Source organism: Lonchura striata, chromosome 5 (genome assembly GCF_050655825.1).
Source record: "Lonchura striata isolate lonStrDom1 chromosome 5, ASM5065582v1, whole genome shotgun sequence".
NCBI lineage: Eukaryota > Metazoa > Chordata > Aves > Passeriformes > Estrildidae > Lonchura > Lonchura striata.
This window is the reverse complement of record NC_140707.1, coordinates 39,950,552-39,970,152: the sequence shown is the minus strand read 5'-3', so window position 1 is coordinate 39,970,152 and position 19,601 is coordinate 39,950,552. Positions and strand designations below refer to the sequence as shown.

Here is a 19,601-nt window from a genome sequence, read left to right as displayed (position 1 = left end):
GTGATATCATGCTTAGCTAACCAGATTGCCTTCTGTGGTGGGACAACTGGCTGGATAGATGAGGGAGGAGTAGTGGGTGTTGTCCACCTGGACTTCAGGAAGGCTTTTGACACCTTTTCTCATGATATCCTCACAGGAAAGCTCAGAGAGTACAGACTGGACATGTGGACAGTGAAGTGGTTTGAGAGCTGTGTGAATGCCAGGTCTCAGGGGATCTGGATCAGTGGCACAGGGTGTGGTTGGAGGCTTGTCACTAGTGGTGTCCCCCAAGGTTCAATACTGGGTGCATTTTCCTTTAACTTGTTTATCAGTGTCTTGCATGAAGGGACAGGTGCCTCGTCAGCAAGTTTGCTGATGATTTAAAACTGGGAGGGCTGTGGAACTCTTCAAAGAGGTGTCAGGGTTGGAGGGATGAGGAGAGTGGAACCTTTTTGGAATTCAGGAGAGTATGGGGTCCTTCCCCTGGGAAGGAATAACCTCATGCACCAGTACAGGCTGGGGGCAGACCTGCTGGAAAGCAGCTCTGTAGAGAAAGACCTGGGGGACAGCAAGATGTCCATGAGCCAGCAGTGCTCTTGTAGCCAAGAGGGACAACAGGATCCTGGGGTGGATCAGAAAGAACATTGCCAGCAGGTCAGGGGAGGTGATTCTGCCCCACTGCTCAGCCTTGTTGAGGCCACATCTAGAGTGCTGTGTCCAGTTCTGGGCTCCTCAGTACCAGAGAGACGTGGGGATTCTGGAGATGGTCCAGAAGAGGGTGGCAAAGATAGAGAGGGAACTGAAGCACCTCACTTGTGAAGAAACACTGAGGGACTGGGCCTTTTTATCCTGGAGAAGATAAGACTGAGAGGGGATCTCATCAGTGTATGTATCTTGAAAGGAGAGTGGGCAGAAACTGGAAACAGTTAGTTCCACCTGACCATGAGGAAGAACATTTTTACTGTGAGGGTAACTGAACACTGGAACAGCTGCCCAAAGAGGTTGTACAGTCTGGAGATATCTGTAGCTGTGTCTACTCAATCCTGAGTAGTGTGCTCCAAGAGATCCTGCATTAGCAGGAAGTTTCAACAAGATGACCCTCCAGTGGTCCCTACCAACCTGAACCATTCTCTGTGGGTGAACATGTTTGAGATTCCAGGTGTAGGACTGACTCGAAGTGGAAAACAGTGAGGAGAGTGAATAATGATTAGTCTCCTGTACAATAGATAGGCATGTTTTTGTAGTTTGCCGAGATCCATTTTTGCCTGTTTTATGCAAAAACACAGGTAATTGAGTAGATGGGTTTGAACCTGCTGACTTTAGTGTAGCTGAACTGTTTCATGTCTGATGGAGACCTGGCCTGTATAAGACAGTTACCTAATGGAACTGAAACTAGTTAAAAAGCTGCTTGGATCAATTTTTGCTATTTGAACTTTGGATACAAACATAGGAAAATTAAGTAGCTTTAATAGATTTTGGTGGTTGCATTGTATTGATTTGCTGCTACTGTTATGTGAATCCTGAAGATGTTTTACTTTGTGTTATTAGGGGAGCTTGGGTCTTTATACCATGATGTTGTATGGTGTCAATATTGCCTTCTGCCTGTTGAAGAAAGGATGCTGGAATTCTTGGAGCCTATTCAGGAGTGCAGTGTGTATCTTATGAGGGACATGGTGGTCTTGTTTGAATAAACTATTCATGGATAAGATCAGCCATGGTAACTAGCCAATGTCATTGCAAAATCCAAAATTATGTGCACCTGCATTGAGCCGATTAGACCAGAGATGTCAAAAATATCACTTGTAGATAACAATCTCCTGGTTTCCAGCTGCCAGCTTGAGAATTAATTTTCTTTAAAAGGCAGCTTTCTGAGCTACAGTAAAACTGTCCCAAGTTTCAAGATATTTAAAGTAAAGTTCAGCAGGTCTGCTTTCAAAAGCAGTTATGCTGTTTTGGTTTTTCACCTAATGTAATGGAGGGAAAAGTGTCCAATTTAGTCTGCTTGAACCATGAAACTGGAATGCATTAACGCCATTCTGATTTATAAACATGGTGTTTGATATTTCAGATAACATTTCTAAAAACAGGCAAGAAAGTGCTGAAACACTTGGATAAGCAGTCAAAATGCAGAATAGGGTATATGAACCTACAATCATAAGATCAGGCTTTAGTAAAATTTGTAATGCATCTTATTTGGGGTGAGCTATTTGACAGTTACTTTTTAAACTCTTGGCACTTATGTAATACTTTACATTTTCTAATTAACAAAGCAAAAATAGCAAGGTGAAGTCATCCCACTGAAATCACATGTTGATGCAAACATTATAAAAATACCAGCCTGTGGAGTGAGGAAGAGAAGGATTGACAGTCCTTCTAAAAACAAACTGGTAAATGTTGATCTTAAAGGCACTGTTTTTACTGGAACTGATCTGTGGAAGACTGACAAAAAAGATAGCAATATGCATGCACCTCTCCACCCAGCGTGGTATTAAGGTGTTCCAAATCAAGGCTGTAAAAGGACTGGCATGCCCTTTGGGAGGGAGGATGGGAGAAATAATCAGTCCTGAGTGTTCATGAACAGGAGAAAAACTCTGTAGGTCAGCAGCAATTTTGGGAAGAGTCACCCCTTGAGCCAATGATTGAAGTGCAAAAGATGCTGCAACAGCAATGAGCTCTTCAATACTGTGGTGTACTGGTGGTGTGCTCTGAAATGTGCTCTGCTGGGTGGGAGTAGAGAGTTCTATCTATAAAGGCCAGTTAAAATTTCTGGAGAGACATGGTTGCCTTAGCAGTAATGTGTTTATTTTATCTTTTTAAAGTAAGGGGTTGATCTTGTGCAGGTTTCTTTGTTCATTAGACAAATTGGACAAAGAAATGGGTTAATTTCCCTTCTTCCTGGACTTCTAATGTATTTGTGCTGAAGAGGATATCAGAAAATGTTTGTTTCTACCAGCTTAGTACTGATGCATCCAGTTTCAGTCGTGTAGTTGAGAATGTGCCAGCACTAAAGCAGATGCTATGTGGAAGTGCTTGATGCTTCTGTTTTATGTTCAGGAAAAGAACCAGAAATGCCTGTCTGCAGTCTTGTATCCTCATATATAGAGACTAAAAAACACTTTCATTTGGCAACTCTTGTGGTTTGATTGTCATGTAAGAAAGTCACACTTTTTTTTTTTTTTGGGTTTTTTTTTTTTTCTTTTTGCTACTTAGTTGTCTCCTGTGAAGCAGAAGTTGAAAGTGTTTTCAGTCAGGCAGATATGAAACAAAGTGCAGGCGCACCATCTGTTTTTGTAGTAATGTCCTCTGTCAAGCAAGATTAGATTCTTAAGCTTGAACAGGAGATCTGCAGGTGATGGGTGTTCCAGTTAGAAGCATTCCAAGTGCTTCCTTTTCAGCTGAAAGAGCGAGCACATGTTTGGAAGGATCAGTTGGCAGGACTATCCTCCACTGGAGATGTGCAAACAAGGTCTGATTTTCTGGTCACATTGGCAAGCAGGCAAAAAGGAAATTCCATGTCAAAACTTATGGATAACTAGAAAAAAAATACAGTGTAAATTTTATTGAAGTCTTTTTTATTCTGTAAGAATTTCACTCTTCATACAAGTGCGTGATGGGCCCACCTGAGATCAAAGTTACATGTGCTTTGGTATTATGCAAACACCCAACAAACAAATTAGTCTAAAGATAAGTGACACAGGATCAGAAATGACATAAGGTCACGGGGGTGAGGTGTCCAACTTGTAGTCACTCAGTGGTCATTGGCAGAGTTGATACAGGTGCTGTTGCTTTCTAATGCAGTGCCTAATCAGCTGGCATCTGTATATAAGCAACTGTATACTATTGCTGTGAATCATTCTTTTTCCAGAGAGAACAGTTTGATTTTCATAATTTCAGAAGCCTTGTGAAATCCTTCTTGGGAAGTAATGTGATATGTTTAAAATGAAACTGTGTTGACAAAAACTTAATCTTCCGAGTCATCAGATGTATAAATAAAGTACTCGGCCTGAAAGCTTTGGTCTGTCTTTATCATAACTATTTACAGCATTGTCATTGATTTCTATGTCTAGAGATGCCTGAATGGAAGTTACTTCTATTGCCACACAATGTGAACTCAATTGCTCTAAGAACCCAGACTGACTTTCTAATTTAATGCTGGTATTAGTGCTTCTGTTGTCAAAGTTCATGTGATCTGTGAAACAGAATGTGATCCTCAGGGATCTAGTGCAATTTTTTTGTTAACCAGTATGATTTCTGTGGCTGGTACAATGAGGACTGAAACTTGTTCACCCTGTAATGGTGCTGCTAAAAGATTTTGATGTTTCTGCCCTGAAAATCTTTAGTCAGTGGATTCATGGGAGAAGAAAGAAGGTGCTAGTTCTGGTGTCAGAGTGCCATGGAAACAGATTTTCACTGTTTTCCTTCTCTTTCTAGACTGAACAGCAGTATTGTTAGACCTGATGTTTTTAAATGTAAACACTGAGTCAATCTGGATCTCTGCAGGGCAAAACTTCCCTTTTTTTACTCATCAGTCATTAGACTTATCTGGGTATACTCTGTAACAGTGAGCTTGACCTAGAAGGGGTGAAGGTCATGCTGCACTTTGCCATCATCTGAAGTAAAAACTGAGATCTTAACCCCTCAAACTCTGCTTGCAGTGCAAGTTTTTTTCTTGTCTCCAAAGTAAGTAACTGATGCATGAGAAAGTTATCATGCACACCTGGCTGCAAGCACTGGGACTAGAGGTAAAAGCTGAGTTTCAGGAAAGCACAGGAAATAGCACATCTGCCTCATCTGAACCACACAGAGGTGGAAGTTCATATGGATAATTGGCTATTTTAGTATCTTCCTGGGAGAATTTCTCAGAGAAGAGGGGGTCATCTCTTCCATGTTGCTCACTGCTTGGCCTGAACTATCTGATGATACTCAGCCATCCAGTTTCAGGCTGTTAATGGCCTTTCATTGTGTGGACATTGTGCTCCAGTGCTGGTTGAAAGAAGCTTCCAGGATCCTTAGATGACCATAAAAACTACTGACTAGGAAATTAGCATCTCTTAATTAACTGGCTCATAATTTTATTGTCTGGGCTCATATTTGTCTTTAGGATCATGAGTGGTAGCTCCATATCTGCCTTGTGAATGTGCAGTAATGGTCTTTTATGTTTCATATTTATTTGTTTTGGGGATTTTCCCTTGCAACTGCACAGGTCATCTGGTAGCTTTTGGAGAGGCCAAATTGCAATGTGAGTTTTGCTTTTCTCTTTGTAGATGGTGGCCAAAGCAAGTGTCGATTAGAGAGAGCTCAAGCACTGGAACAGGCAAAGAAGCCTCAGGAAGCAGTCTTCATCCCAGAATGCAATGAGGATGGATCTTTCATGCAGGTAAAATTTCTATTTGCTTCATTCAGCTAGGCTTCAGGTGTCTGTGGAAGTTTCAGTGTTAAGGGCCAAGGGATGATAGCAGAGTGGGTATATACTCTGACCCAGTTATCTAGGTAAAAATTTGAAAGCTGGGAACATCTTTAACCAAATAAAAGTTTGATTCAGTCACGATACCTTAAAATACACAAATGCGATAGCATCCAGCTCCAGTGTAGTACAGGAACAAATGGCATTAATCTTCAGCATTGCATAGAAAGAAAAACAGTTACAGGGGAGGTCAATTTTTCCATGAAGAGGGGCTATAAAGAGAGCTGTGGCTTACAACAGAGCAGGGTGGATGCAACTGATTCTGCTATTACCTCTGCTTCATCTATCCCAGGAAAAAAAGCAGTCTATTCAGCCTGTTTCTTCTGCAGGGTACTTCTTGTACTATATGTCTTGTAGTGATTTGGAGGACTGGCAGAGAGGAGATGCTTTGTTGGGTTTTTGATTCCTCACTGTTAGGTTGCTGAAGTTTGCCAAAGCAGGGTAGAATTGAAGAGCAATACTTGGTTCTGTTACCATGAACATATTGAGCAGTGTCCTAGTGCTGACTGAACTGGCTGATAAAAATGGCTCATGCACAGTTTCCTGATAGTTTCATGCTGTCTGCTCAGTTTTGCATGCATCTAAAAAGCCAAAAACCTGCAACCCTGTGACCTCTACTTTGTGGATTTAGGCAAATCACAGAATGTTTTTTGCCTAACTTTCCATACATCTAATACTACTCTAGATACCTTCTCTCTCGGAGAAATTTTAGGACCAATACACTGGTTGCTTGCAAGGTCCTCTGAAGGTAAGAAATTCCAAAACAGAATCAATATTGGCTAAAAAAAAGATGAGAAAGGCAGAGAACTTTGGATTTGGTTCAAACATTTTGTAATGCCTAGAGGGATAGGAGAGGAAAGATTTTTTTTGGTGATAACTCACCAAAATTTTATTCCCCTCCTCAGACTTACCCTCCCATTATCTGGTGTGTGGGAGTGTTTTTGTTTTGTTTTTGTTTTTTGATGATGAAGTAGAAAAATTGTATTCATCCTGCAAACTGCATGTTTCTTTAGAGCAGCATTCTGTTTCTATACTGTGTGGACCATCATGAGAAGGTTGGGACAGGAGAAGATGGCTGCAATTTCTTGCAGTTTAACTGCACTTTCAATTGTTGAAATTTGATTTTGTATAGATCTTCTCAGATTGTGTTGGCACTGGAGGCGAATGCTTATGAAAGATAGCACAGTGGGCCAACACGGAACAAAGTGTTCCATGTTAAACTTCATAGTTCAAGAAAATAGGAGTAAGGAAAGCCAACTTTGAAATGTCTATCACCTGTCCATCAACCTCTTGGAGAGGAAAGTGGGTGAAAGTTTTATCCTTATAAGCTGGCTGATAGTATAGTTGATAAAGCTTTGATTCAGACAGGTTTATTTTGAAGGTTGGTACCAGTGTCTGGATTGTGGAGAAGTTGCTGGACTTTTCCTTGGCACATTCCTTAGCCAGTGTTGTTTGCCAGTTGAGGGGCAGCATGAAACTGCTTACAAAAATTGTGTGGTGTCAATTGGCAGCCAAGTGATATTTCACATTCTTCTTCCATTCAGTTCTATCTGTGAACACTAAAGTGCTTTTGTTTTACCTGGCATGATGAAGGAAGCCTCTGATCTCTTTGTATCTGGAATTAACTGAAGTTTCATATAATTCCTTGGTTCACAAAAATACCCTGCATTCCACATACCTCACAAACCAGCTTCATCAGTTATATTGCAGCATTTAAGGTAATTGTCCCTGCATAAGATTTAAGTGAAAAATAATGTCCAAGAAAGCTAACTAGTTTCAACCTGCTTTTGAGACAAATATTTCCTTTAGATTCTGGTCAAAAGGAATTAAATTTTGATTTAAAAAATATATGTATAAAACCTAGAATTTTGGTGGACAGTCTAAACTGTTTTGCTTCTGGCAACTCATGAATAGATCTCATCAGGTGGAGGTATTTTTGATACTGTTTCTTTTGTGCAGAAAATTGAAGCCTCTGGGTTCTGCTCTACAGGGAGGCTGTGTTCTTGTGAAGTCCCTGAGGCCTTGCTGAAGTCAGCTCTGGACTGTTGTTAGTTTATTCTGATCCAATACCCAGTATTATATATATCCAGATGCATCTAGATTCCAAAATCTCCATTGGGAAGTCTACAACAGAACAGCATCTCTCAATGAAGTTTCTAGGAAAAATACTCACAGTGCTCTTCAACATGGAATGCCCATCCCAACAATAGTCTAAGCAGATGCACATGTTTCAGGGTATATAAAGTTGGCTAGAGAGACATTTCCAATAACTTTCCCCTTTCTGTGTAACTGTTATTGAAATGGAGTTTTATGTAGAAGAAAAAAATCTGATCAGAGAGGAAACAAAGATGCATGCATGTAGTTAGAATATCAAATGTCTGAATTGTTACAGCACTCATTCAAGATGTAGATGACTTGCTTTCAGGTCACCTTGCTGAGCCTAGTGAACACAGTAGGTATTCAGGCCCACATCATTGTCCTTGCCATTAGACTTCAAAAGAGTGTGATTTTTAATTTAAGAAATTAATTAATTGTTGGAAATTTTTGAAATTTATGTAGGACTGAGAAGAGCAGTACAGATGTGGGAGAATTAGGTAGCAGTAACTATGTTCAGAGAGCCTTCTTGGTTTTAACAAGATTGAACTGTTGCTTTTGTAGTTCTCTGTAATTATCTTGATTAGAAACAAAATTGCAATTACTCTGGGTAAACATTGAAGGTGGAGCTGTTCCTCTGAAAGCAGCATTAGTCTGCCCTTTTCAGCTCCTGGAGTTGTAGCCAGTTCAATACTGAATTTGGGGCTGGATGCTCTGCAGACTGGATGGGGCTGAAAGGTGCTGATGAGAACACAGCTCCTCTGCCGCTCTGTGAGCAGGAGCATGCACCATGGAGGAAGACCATGCTCACTTACTTCCTCCTGCTTCCTGCAGGCTTGGATCTACCACAGTTTGATGTGGCAGGGAGGTGAAAGGGAGAAGGGCCTAAAGGCAAAGGCCTTAGTTTGGTTTGCATGTAAATCCTTTTGTAGAGAGACATCGTGTGCATGTCTTATGACACTTTTATGATCTGTCTGGTTTTCATTGCCTGTGAAATTTAGACCGAAGTGAGTGTTGCCACTGATTCTGTTGCTCAGCTGATCAGTTTTCCAGTTTTCTTATGCGTGATGAGGTATAATGGGGTTTGTTTACTGCATCAAGAGGAGCTAGCACTTGTCAATTCACTGGCTGTCATAACTGTTTCTATGCAACATGTGTGCTGCTTCCCCTTATTGTTGAGTATGCGTATTGCAAAGATCTTATCAAATCCCCTTTTAGTGCTACTCATGCACTTGCAGGGTGAAAAAGTGATGCTTCTTGCAGGCATGATGGGATGAGTGTAAATGGGGAAGCAGACCTGATTAATTCCTCTGGAATTGCTGTGTCTTTATATTTCAGTCTGTGTGGGGAATATTGTTTCCTATAACAAAATATCTCTACGCTTAGCCCACAATACTATAAGGCAGATAAAATTTGAGTTATTCACAACATAAGAATGTTTGTTAGATACTAATAATTTGATTAATTGTAGAAAACTAAGGTCACGTACTCTTATGCAGAATTAACCATGACTAAAATCAGTTTGTGTTCCCAAGACTTTTGCCTTTTTGCTGGTATGCTGTATTTTCCATAAATGCCATTCCTTTTCCATGCTGCACTTAACCTGCTGTGCTCTGTTCTTCATAAACAACAGGCACTAGTGGGTAATCTGCACACTTTCTTTTGCTGCCTAGTGCCATTGGGCTTGTTGCCATGGGCTGAGGGAGACTTGCATTCTTCATAGTTTTTCCCCAAGCAGTTTTTCAGAAAAGGTTGCTGAGATTTTAAACGGGATCTGTTACAGACAGATTAATATGAACATGAATAATGTTAATCCTGCCTTGGGGGTGTAGTTTTGTGGGAATTTGTAGTATGTCTTGCTGTTTGCTGTGACCTTCCACTGTCTAGTTGTGGTTTCTTTTCCTCACAAGTCTGCATAAAATTGACTGAGGGCAAATCTCCTTGGAGAATTTCTATGAGTTTAGGGTTCTTAAAATCTGGCTCCTGGTACAGTTATGATGCAGCACTGAGATTGCTCTAAAAGTGCATCAGTCAAACCTGTGGTCTTTTGACAAGATAAGTGAGGGGCTGACTATCTGAGCAGTTCTGCATTATCAGATAGCTTCCAGAGCATTACCACATTTTGTAATCTAAGTCTGCTTGGAAAGAGTAATCTATATTATGGTCCGTACCAGTAGTTTCACTCCACACTGCTCTAATGCACATAAAATATTCTGTTTTCTCCCAAGTTCCCCACACAGCCCTCTCTAAAGATGTGGGGAACCCTTTCAGCCTTCAGTGTACTTCATGATTCAAGTCTGCTCCTCTGTATTGGTTAGTGTAGCATGATGCTGGGCAGAATTGCAAACTCACTTCTTAATGCAGCAAGGTACTGTGTAGACATGTCTGTCATTCCCTGGATGGTGTCTGTTATTCAATTATTCAGTGCTCAGATTCCAGCAATACTAAGCTCTCAAAGAATTCACCTCTCCTGTCAGAAGAACACAGTCTATCTTGCTAGAGTAAAAAAACTCTTTATAAAGCATCTGTTTTTTAAATGATAGGTAGTCCTGGCTTTTCTTTTATTAAGAAACATCCCTTCTATAAAATATGGTAGCTGTAGCTTTCTGTGAGTTCTGCTTTGCAGGTTTGCTACTTAAACACTTGCTTTCTTCCTGTGGCTTTCATTGTGTTTCTCATTTGTATGGAGTGCTAAAGATAAACCATGAGTGGGTAAGGAGGTAAGAACTTTGGTTATTTATGGCGTTTCTTCAAAGAAGTACCAGTCGAGATAGCAAAGGAACAGGTTCTTAAAGCGGGAGTGGACATGCTTAAGGAAAGTGACAATGTAAGGTCATTCTTAGCTTCGAAGTGTCATATTCTGTGTCAGAAGCAGAAAGACTCTCTTGAGGACCCTTTTCCTGAACTAAAAATAATGTATGTGTCAGCATGTGTGATGGGAATGTCCTTGATCAAGCTCTTTTGCCTCAGATCATTTATTTCCCTGGTTGTAGGAACAGTGAAATTCCTGTAGAGCAAGCATTTCTTGAGTGGTGCATAGACTTGAGGGAGGTGGGTGCTGCATAGAACCCTGGTGAGAATATTTGCACAACACTATTTTTGAAGAATTGAATATGAGTGGAGTACAGAAAAAGTGAAAAGAATTGTTTGAGGGACTGCAGTCCCAAAGAGGCTTAAACACAAGATTCAGACTAATAGATAGCTCGCCTAAAATTTCCTATACAGGTAAGGCAGGCTTCTGACAATAATCAGCTGACTCTCAATGTAGCAAAAAGTGTTACAAGATGCAGGGTTTAAGCATTACAGCAAGACACGTGAGTCAGAACAGAGGATCACTGTGCAGAGTTAAGATAAATGGCCATCAGGCCAGTGTGCTGGTTGTGTACCACTAACTTGGGTTCAGAGGACTTTCTAGCTGAGCCTCAGAGGCTTGAACAAAGGAAAGACTTAATTAAAGAATTGCTGTGTCACACTGGCTTCTGCTCCCTGGGTCAGACTAGATGACCTGCTGGCTTGGAGCTATTTTTTTAGCTGTTTTTACAGTGTTTACAAGGAGCACCTGAATGCAGCCAGGATTTGGAGCCTTGCCTGGTTCTGTGGGTTCAGTCAGTAGCTCTGCTGCCTGCCCTTAGCCTCAGCAGTGCCATTCAAAAACCGGATGTGTTTTTTTCTTTTCTTATAGAAATATAGCTTTCAATACAGAATGAATGTTCTTCCCTTCTCATCTCTGCCCTCTATTGTGGAAGTAGCCGGGAAATGTTTGTTTGATCTGTGATGGGATAGGAATGGGTTGCTAAACATTTCATCTGAAGAGCAATGAGTCCTGTTGTCAGCCCAGTGCTTGCCCAAGCACTATTACAGCATACTACCTCTTTCTGTAACTCCATGGAAACTGGTTTCAGCCGTCACAAGAATTCTTGCTTTACCTCTGTTCTCTCCATGATATGTGTATACAATTTCTCTCTCACTTCCAGTTTCTATTTGAGCAACATCCCCTTGGTCCTCATTTGTCAAATTGTTATAAAGGGATGCTGCTTGCTTGTTTAGAAGCTTTACTTTAGAAGCCTGCTTGTTTAGAAGTTTTACTTGGGAATTGGGTTCTAGCATTTCCAGTGAGATACTGAGGAGACCCAAAGAATGGCTTCTTTTTCACCTGAGGGACTTAAGAGGCAGAGTCATCGCCCAGTGACTACTCTTTTAATGCTTACATATTATAAGGAATTTTATGAGAACAGGTTTTTAATCATATGACCAGTATATTGGCTGCTGTTTGATTTCACACATTATAATGGCAGGGTGGAGTAAAGAAAGTACTGCTACACTTTTAATTTGGGGAGTGGTGATGTGGAGCAATTTTTCTTGGGTTTGTCCCTCATGCTTTTCATCCTTCAGTTGAGACACAGGTAAGATGTCCTATCTCTCCATGAAAAATAACAACAGCGTCCTTCTGCGTGAACAGTGTCCTGCTTGCAGTGCTTTAAAATGCAATTGGATTTTTTTTTAATGTAGATGTTAATGGGGAGTCTGTTGGAGACCTCAAATGATTGAGGTTTTATTTCTTTCCTATTATGTAATTTTTATTGGTTTCCTATTATGTAACTTACAATACAGCTGTTGAACAGGTGTGTATTAATCTGAGTTAACAAACTCTGTTACATGCCTTTCCAGCAGTAACAGGCATTCTGTAGCTGCAGCTTGATTATCAATCAAGTCTATTGAGTATGTAAAATTGTATTTTAGTATCTAAGATTGTATTTCCTCTGCCTCAGTGCTTAGCTTTAGAAGTCTGAAAGCCGAAAAAGTCAAAAGCACTTTTTCTAGCATGTATTTTGATAGAGTCAAAATTAACTCAATAACTGTAGATTACATCTGTGCAGTAAACATATGTTGTGCTTGCATACTTCCTTTCCTGATGATAAGTCTTTAAAAAATCTCACTACTTTGGGAGTAGGATGAGAATGAGATGGAATTTTGGGTTGACAATTGAAATTTTATTTAGAAATAAAAGCTCAAATTTAAGATAAAAGGAAAATTTTAAAGTAAACCCCCAAATTTTGGATATTCATTGCCGGAAGTGCTCTGAAATCAACATTTTATGTTTTTTTACACACTGTGCTTAGAAAAGGTACTGGATCAGCTATTGCCTTTACACTTTTTTCAGTGTCATACCAGTCCTGTGTAAGGGATGAAGAGTATACCTTCCCTCCCAGCCTTTAAGCTGCAAACTCTAGGCTTTAGGCTGCTGTTGTTATGACCCTAAATTGTACTGAGACCTGGTCAGGTATCATGGTGCAAGGTAGAGTGTCTCAATGTAAAAACATTCAGGCAACACAGCTGCACTGATTCTTGAGATTTCCAAAGTGCCCATTCTTCATGGCTAGCTGTCTGGCCTTTAGGATAATGGCTGAGCTTTAATTGCAGCTGTTATCTGTAGGAGGGAAGTCCTTTGGTATTGCAGTAAAACATGTGGTTGTGGTTGTTGTGAAAGTGCTGAGTGCTGTCAGTCTCCAATTTTTTTTTTTTTTCTTCCTTTTTCTAATGGCAATTTCTTTCTTTTCTTAATGGCAACATGGGGGAAGAAAAGGTCATGGCCAAGGAGGACTAACATTTCTTAGCCTAGTTATTTACTAAATTACTTCACTTTTTAATGGGTGTAATGTACTTCACTTCCATAGATGAGTGTATGTAGTTCATAGTTCCCTACTGAGGTGTGTTACATAACATACTCTTAGTTAATGCATCTATCTTGAATTTGTGTCAATACATTTTTGTTTTTGGACTCTTCTGCCATGTACTTTGTTATTTTTCTGAAGATTTGGCTAAAGGACTATTAAGTGACTAATACTTGAGTTTTTTAAATGCTGGGTATGCTGGATTTTTTATGTAACATAACATGGGATGGTCTTGAGACCCTCTCCTGGCATTTAGCTCCCTTGGTAGGATTTTTACAATTAATGCAGCTTCTTGTGCTGTTGGGAATGCAGTCTTGTGTGCATGTGATCAGCAAAGATAAATTCTAAACACAAACCAGAGCATGTCTATCACATTTGTTTTGAGTGTTCAATTAATTACATTAAGCAATAAAAAAATATTTTCTAACTTGATTATTGCTTATAATAATCATAATACTTCTGAGTAATTTGCAGTCAATATTGTGATATATTGAGCAAAGAAAAATGAATCTGCAGATAGCAGTGACAGTGACTGCAGTAACGTGGGTATATGAGATGACTGTTGATTTTGGCTACTAAAAGTAAATGCTTGAGGCAAAATGATTGATTTGCACTTTAGTAAAACCCAAGATAAACAAGTAAAACCCAAGATAAACACGACGTACTGTGTTATAATTGCTCTTAGATCATGTTTTATGTGATATTCAAAGCCTTTAAAAAAAACCTGTCATTAAGTCTCTGAACAAACTTTGCTACCTTAGGGCATTGAAGCCAGCTGTCAGTGAGGGGAATGACTGGTTTTGCTCTGAAGGATCCCTAATGAGGCCACCAGCACAAACACCCCATCACTCTTCTCTTCTGTGTGAAGAGGACTGGAATTAGAAATAGGTTTCAATGAACTTGTTTGGAATAAAAAGAGAATGGACAGAATTAATTTTACAAGTAAAATAAAAAGGTAGTTTCTGAAATGGTCTCATTTCATGTTTTTTTTTCAGAAATGTATTGAAGGAGCCATCTCTAGTCTATAGTAACAGGATGTACTTCTATACCATTCCAAGATACTGACAAGGCATATTTAACTCCAGCTGAAAGTATGCTTATTAGAAAGAATTTTGGGACCTGTTAGTATTTGCACAGATGTCTGTACAATGATAGTTTACTTTTATCTCAAAGATGTCAGGGACATCCTGAATTTCATCCAATTGCTGGCTGCTCTGGAAGCTGAGGCTAAGTCTGTAATTAGATGTGTTAGGCTGAATGAAATTTTAGTGGTCCTGTATTAATATCTCCACAGATGTTACTAAGATCAGTCTGCTAGATCAGGACTTACCTATTCTTACTTGAGAGGTTCTGCATCTGAATTTGTAATTGTGGTATCTTTCTGTGGTGAAGGAAGGAACTGGACAGCTCTAGATGTTCAGCTCAGAAGCAGATCTTCAAAGTGAATCAGGATGAATTTTATACTGTGTACCTTTTGACTCACTAGAACCTTCATCAAATGTTCTTAAGTCCATGTCAATATATGAGGAGCAAGCATGTTTGATCTTGCTCCTGCTGTGTAGTTTGACATAGTAACACAATAGAGCTTAAATCTGTCTGGAGGAAGTTGGTTAACCAAGTCAGTATTGCACTTTTCCAGCCATGTAACTGAATAAAATGCTTCTGAAATGCCTACAGATGCTTCTCTCAGGCAGTGGCTATGGACTTTTGAGATAGGGTGGCCTTTCCATAACCCAGCTGGGGATGCAGGGGAACAAGTTTTTAATAGTAAACAGTAAGTGGGATGTAGCAGAGGGTGGAGTGAGCTAAGACACAACTGCTGCATCTCCCAACTGAAGTGTTCTCAGATGATTACTTGTAACTTCTTTTGCCTCCTGAATTTCAGCTACAGGAGTTGAAGTAGGAGAAATCACCTTTCTTTTGGGGGGGAGATGAGGGAAGAAAAGATGATATCAAAGGTAGTCTTCTGTAAGACCTCTTTGCTCTGAAGCATGTGTTTGTGATACCTCTGGGTTGGGACTTCAATAAGATGGTGAATGATAATAAAGTGGTTGGTGAAAGAGTGAGAAATGAAATGCCTGCTCTTTGTTTTATTAAACAGGTGCAGTGCCATACCTACACTGGATACTGCTGGTGTGTGACACCTGATGGCAAGCCTATTAGCGGCTCTTCTGTACAGAACAAAACTCCTGTATGTTCAGGTACTGTGGGAGTGGCTTCAGCAAATACTAACTTTATAACCAGAGGGCTGGGGTGAATGCATCCTTCTGAGAGCTCAGTCTTTTCAGGTGACTTGGCCAGTTTACCCCACTTAACACTGCACTTTGGACTCTGGCATGTCTACCCTGCAATTAGGATGCAGACACTTCTGCAAGGCTCAGTAAGAAAAGCCACTAAGGTGACAACTTGTGGCAGCCAAGGCAAGAGTCAGTGTTGCTGTGTACACTGACATCAAAGATTTGCTGAACAGATGGGATAATTTTTTTCCATGAGCTATATTGTAATCAAATGGTTCTTGGGCTATATTTTGTGGGACGTGGAGTAATATTTTGTACAGAGTGATTTCAGTTAATTCATGAAGGTGGTTCTATGCAAAACTGTCAGTTTCTGGAGTCCTGCTGTTATAATGAAATTCGGGTCTTCTGATCACGTTGCTCAGTTTAGGATCCCTGTGTTTGTGTCATGGGGGTGGACAGCACTGGGATTGCACCACAGCTCACAGGAGGGAGATCCAGACCCAGCCTGTTACTGGTGTTTATTAAGTGATGTTTTTCTGGGCTCTCAGGCTGTCATTACTGTGTTGCCCAGCGGTTTATTGAGACCAAATCCACAAGTTTATTTAAAAAAGAGTAATTGCTTTTCTTTCTTCTCCACACCATTCAATATAGTAGTCCATGGCTCAAGTGGAATGAGATTGGGGTCCAGATTTTCATATGGCCCTTATCCATAGTTGGTCTAGTTTTGTGAGCTGTTGTGAACAGTCCTACTGTGACACCACAGTAAACACAGGCAGGCTTGTTCTGTACTTTGGGGAGAATTGAAGTGCAACACTGGAATTGTGCCGTCCTCACTTTCCTTTCTCCCCCCCAAAGAATTAGAGAAGAAGGAAAAGACAGTAAGCATAGGAGTGTGTTTCTAGCATGTTCAGTGATGCTACATGGCTTCATGCTCTACAATCTGCACCTTGAGGGTTTTAGTATAGCTCTTCTCTCACACCTTGCAGTGTTTGCTTTTTAGGTAGGAGCATGGCAGGAGTCAAACCTTTGGGATTCTGATTTTTTTTTTACCTTAACCTGTGTCCTCTTGGCTGTAGGGTGTTCTGTGGTAGTAAGCAAACTTACACTTATTACTTGTGGTAATAAGTGACTTGCATAAGGGTTTGAGTTGAGTGGGAGAGCTGTCTGAGAACCAGTGACCCAATGTACCTTGAGGAGATGCTTGGTTTTTCACAGGCATGTGGAAAGAAAAAAAATTAATATCCTATTTTAGTGTAAGGTGCAATCCTACAGTAATTTGACTTAAACCTTTAGAATATGACTTTATGACACCATTTCCAGTATATCATTTTGGTAGGGCATGTTTTAGACTTTTACTGATCTATCCAGTTAGTCTTGTGCTGTTTCTAAAATCATGTTGCAGAAAAGTAAAACCATGTTATACTGTAAGACATAGATGTTAGACATATGATGACTAATACTGAGTTTGTGCTTACTACTTGTGATTCAGCAGTAGATCTGTGATCAACTGATCTACAAGTGAAAGTGTCCAGACAATAGTTTACCTTCAGAGTTTGTCTTGATCAGATTCTTGGGGCTGTCAGAGCTGTCTTCTTTAAAGCTGTCTTTTGATCCATGTTTCCTGAATATTCAGTAATCATTGGAAGTGTTTAGTAATGGTGTATGAAAGAATTAGTTTCCTGTGAATAAAGCTATTAAAAAAAAAAAAGCTTATAATAGATTTTTATACAATTTGGTAATGGATTTATTTAAAGAGTTTTTATTACCTGTTCAAGTTTTAGTAGAAAACTGTGATGAAGCGCTAAAGCAGCGTGCAGAACCAAGCATGGAATTATATATACTATGTGAAGATCTAAGTTATAATAGACAACCCAAGATGTGTTCTGTTCATGTACATGTTGGATCTTACTTAATGTCCCATTTCAAACAGCTGGGGATGTTCAGGGGTTGGTTGAAATCCATTTTCTGCAAATTGTCCCACTTAATCCCTTTCCTCTGGAATACTATGCTTGCATTCCCCTCACACTCTCCCCATCTGCTTTTGATTTGTTCTTCCTGACATTTGCAAATTAAAGAAGTGACTCTTACTGATCTTTCCTTCTTGCTCTTGGATTTATTCCAGGTTTCTTACTAGCATGATGCTCTCGAGGTCTTTCAAATCACTAGATCCAGCTACTAAAGATTTCTTGTTTACCTTTATCCCAATTGAATGTGTTGATGCATAAAACTTCCTTATACTTTTGGTGTTGGTTGAAGCCACAGGCTCTCTGAGTCTTAAATGGAGCTGTTGACATGTAAATAGATGCTTTATGGGTCGAGATATTGATTGCATTATTGTGACATTATATGCTCTGTGTGATCATGCAGCATCTAAATTGATGTCTTTTTTTCTTCTTTTTTTTTTTCCTTCCCCTTTAGGTTCAGTAACTGATAAACCATCAAGCCAGGGTAATTCGGGAAGGAAAGGTGAGTAGAGTCCTGTGCTTCACCAACTTGTTTTGTAACAGCAGCAGCCAAGCCAAGTCCCTTAAGACAGCTCAGAACATGGGTTCCTAAGCGTCTCCAGGGTGCAGGGGTGGTTGTGCCACTAGAGCTCCCCTTCAGGAGGAGGAATAAGATGACTGTTCTGCTCCCTGCAGAGTAGAAAAGGGTGTTCTCTGCTCTGTGCTTCTCAGCTGAGTTGAAGAAAGCTGAGCTTCCCAAAGGAGTGTCTGGTCCAGAATAACCTCTGCTTGTTCACCTTGAAGCAACATACTGAGCATTTCTCAGTAAAATCCCTAGAGATTAGGAAGGGTGTCAGTATGGTCTGTGCTCCAAAAAACAGGAGTGCCAGTGTCATGGTTGTGGCTTTGTATGCGTTGAAAGCTGGGTTTTTTTAACAGTGCATAAAACCTTCTGGCCAGCTGGAGCAATGCTGGATTAAGCCTTAGCAGTGCTTGGAAATCTCACAGGCATTTATTCTTCTTCTTTACACTCCTGTCTTTAGTCCTTGCCCTTCCTGAATAAGGGATTAGATGGGTCATTGTTCTTCTGTGAGTATTCATAGCTCTTCCCTGTGTCCTCTGGTTTGCATTCACTGAAATGGTTTTGAGAGGGTTGACCACTGAAGTATACATTGAGAAGCAGTCAAATATGTCTTTAGGCCTTTTCCACACCCTAATTTTCAGCCTTTTTCCCCTCTAGCCCCAGTGGAGAGGCAGCTTTTGAGTTTGTCTCCATACTCCAGGAAAACTGTGCTGAATACCTCTTCACTTTTGCTGGTGAGGATCAATGCTCTTTCCTGGGAGAAGTTCCTGTTTTGATAAGCAAAGCAGGACTTTTAGTGCTAACTCTAAAGCAGTTATTCCTGACACTTCAAAGTGAAGGAAAACACTGACTTTGGTGCCAGTACTTTGAAGGATATCTTCCATGCTGGGAATGTCAATCAGGTCCTGAAAGCACTTAATGGGGATTTGATTGCTCTGTTCAGAGTAGAGATGTATTTTGAGCATATCTGCTCTACAGCCTATTGCTTAAGGTAAGGAGAAGAAATATGCAAGGAAAAGTACTTAGTTGAGATTGAATGCTGAAGCCTGTTTCTTATTTTAGGTAAGGATATGTCTCTTTAAACCTGTAATTATGCATTAATGTGTAACTGGCACCTGAACACATGGTTATAATTCTGTTAATGCAATCATTGCCAGTCTAGCCTGAAGTACAAGCAAATCAAATAGCTCTTGAAATCTGCATTATTTTGGAGTTATTTGTAGGCTTTTTACCTGGGTAGTCCTGGTCTGCTCTAGGATTGAAAGCAGCTGACATTGGATTTCATGAGAAACAGGAGCAAAAGGGAAAAACATCTGAACTTGCTTTTTCTTCCACACTCCCTTTATTAACTCAGGGTTGAAGCATGCAAAAAGAAAACTGTAAATGGTATGAACTAATTTAAAATTTGTAATATAAATTGATTCTCCATGGTGCTGCCTGTGGCATCCTGTTTCAAGGATGGTATGCTTGGTCATGTGGCTGCAGAAATGTCCTGTGCAGTAGCTGTCAAAAGGGAAACGTTTCCCTTTGGGCCAGCATGCTTCAAGCAGTCATGTCAACTTTCTGTCTCCTGCAGTTCTGAATCTGTTAGTATCTCCTAGAAACCCAGACATAAGCAAGTCTGGCCCT

At 40.2% G+C, this 19,601-nt stretch overlaps 1 protein-coding gene across 10 annotated transcripts in view; it reads left to right on the top strand.

Annotated features, from left to right (window-relative positions):
- SMOC1 (SPARC related modular calcium binding 1) overlaps positions 1-19,601 on the top strand; it is a 136,616-nt gene that overhangs the window by 51,549 nt on the left and 65,466 nt on the right. For all 10 annotated transcript variants that reach the window (XM_085582017.1, XM_085582015.1, XM_085582014.1 and 7 more), the window contains exons 3-5: positions 5,244-5,356; positions 15,311-15,410; positions 17,865-17,912. In XM_085582017.1, coding sequence (XP_085438143.1) covers positions 5,244-5,356; positions 15,311-15,410; positions 17,865-17,912 — 261 coding nt within the window. The remainder of the gene's footprint in view (positions 1-5,243; positions 5,357-15,310; positions 15,411-17,864; positions 17,913-19,601) is intronic.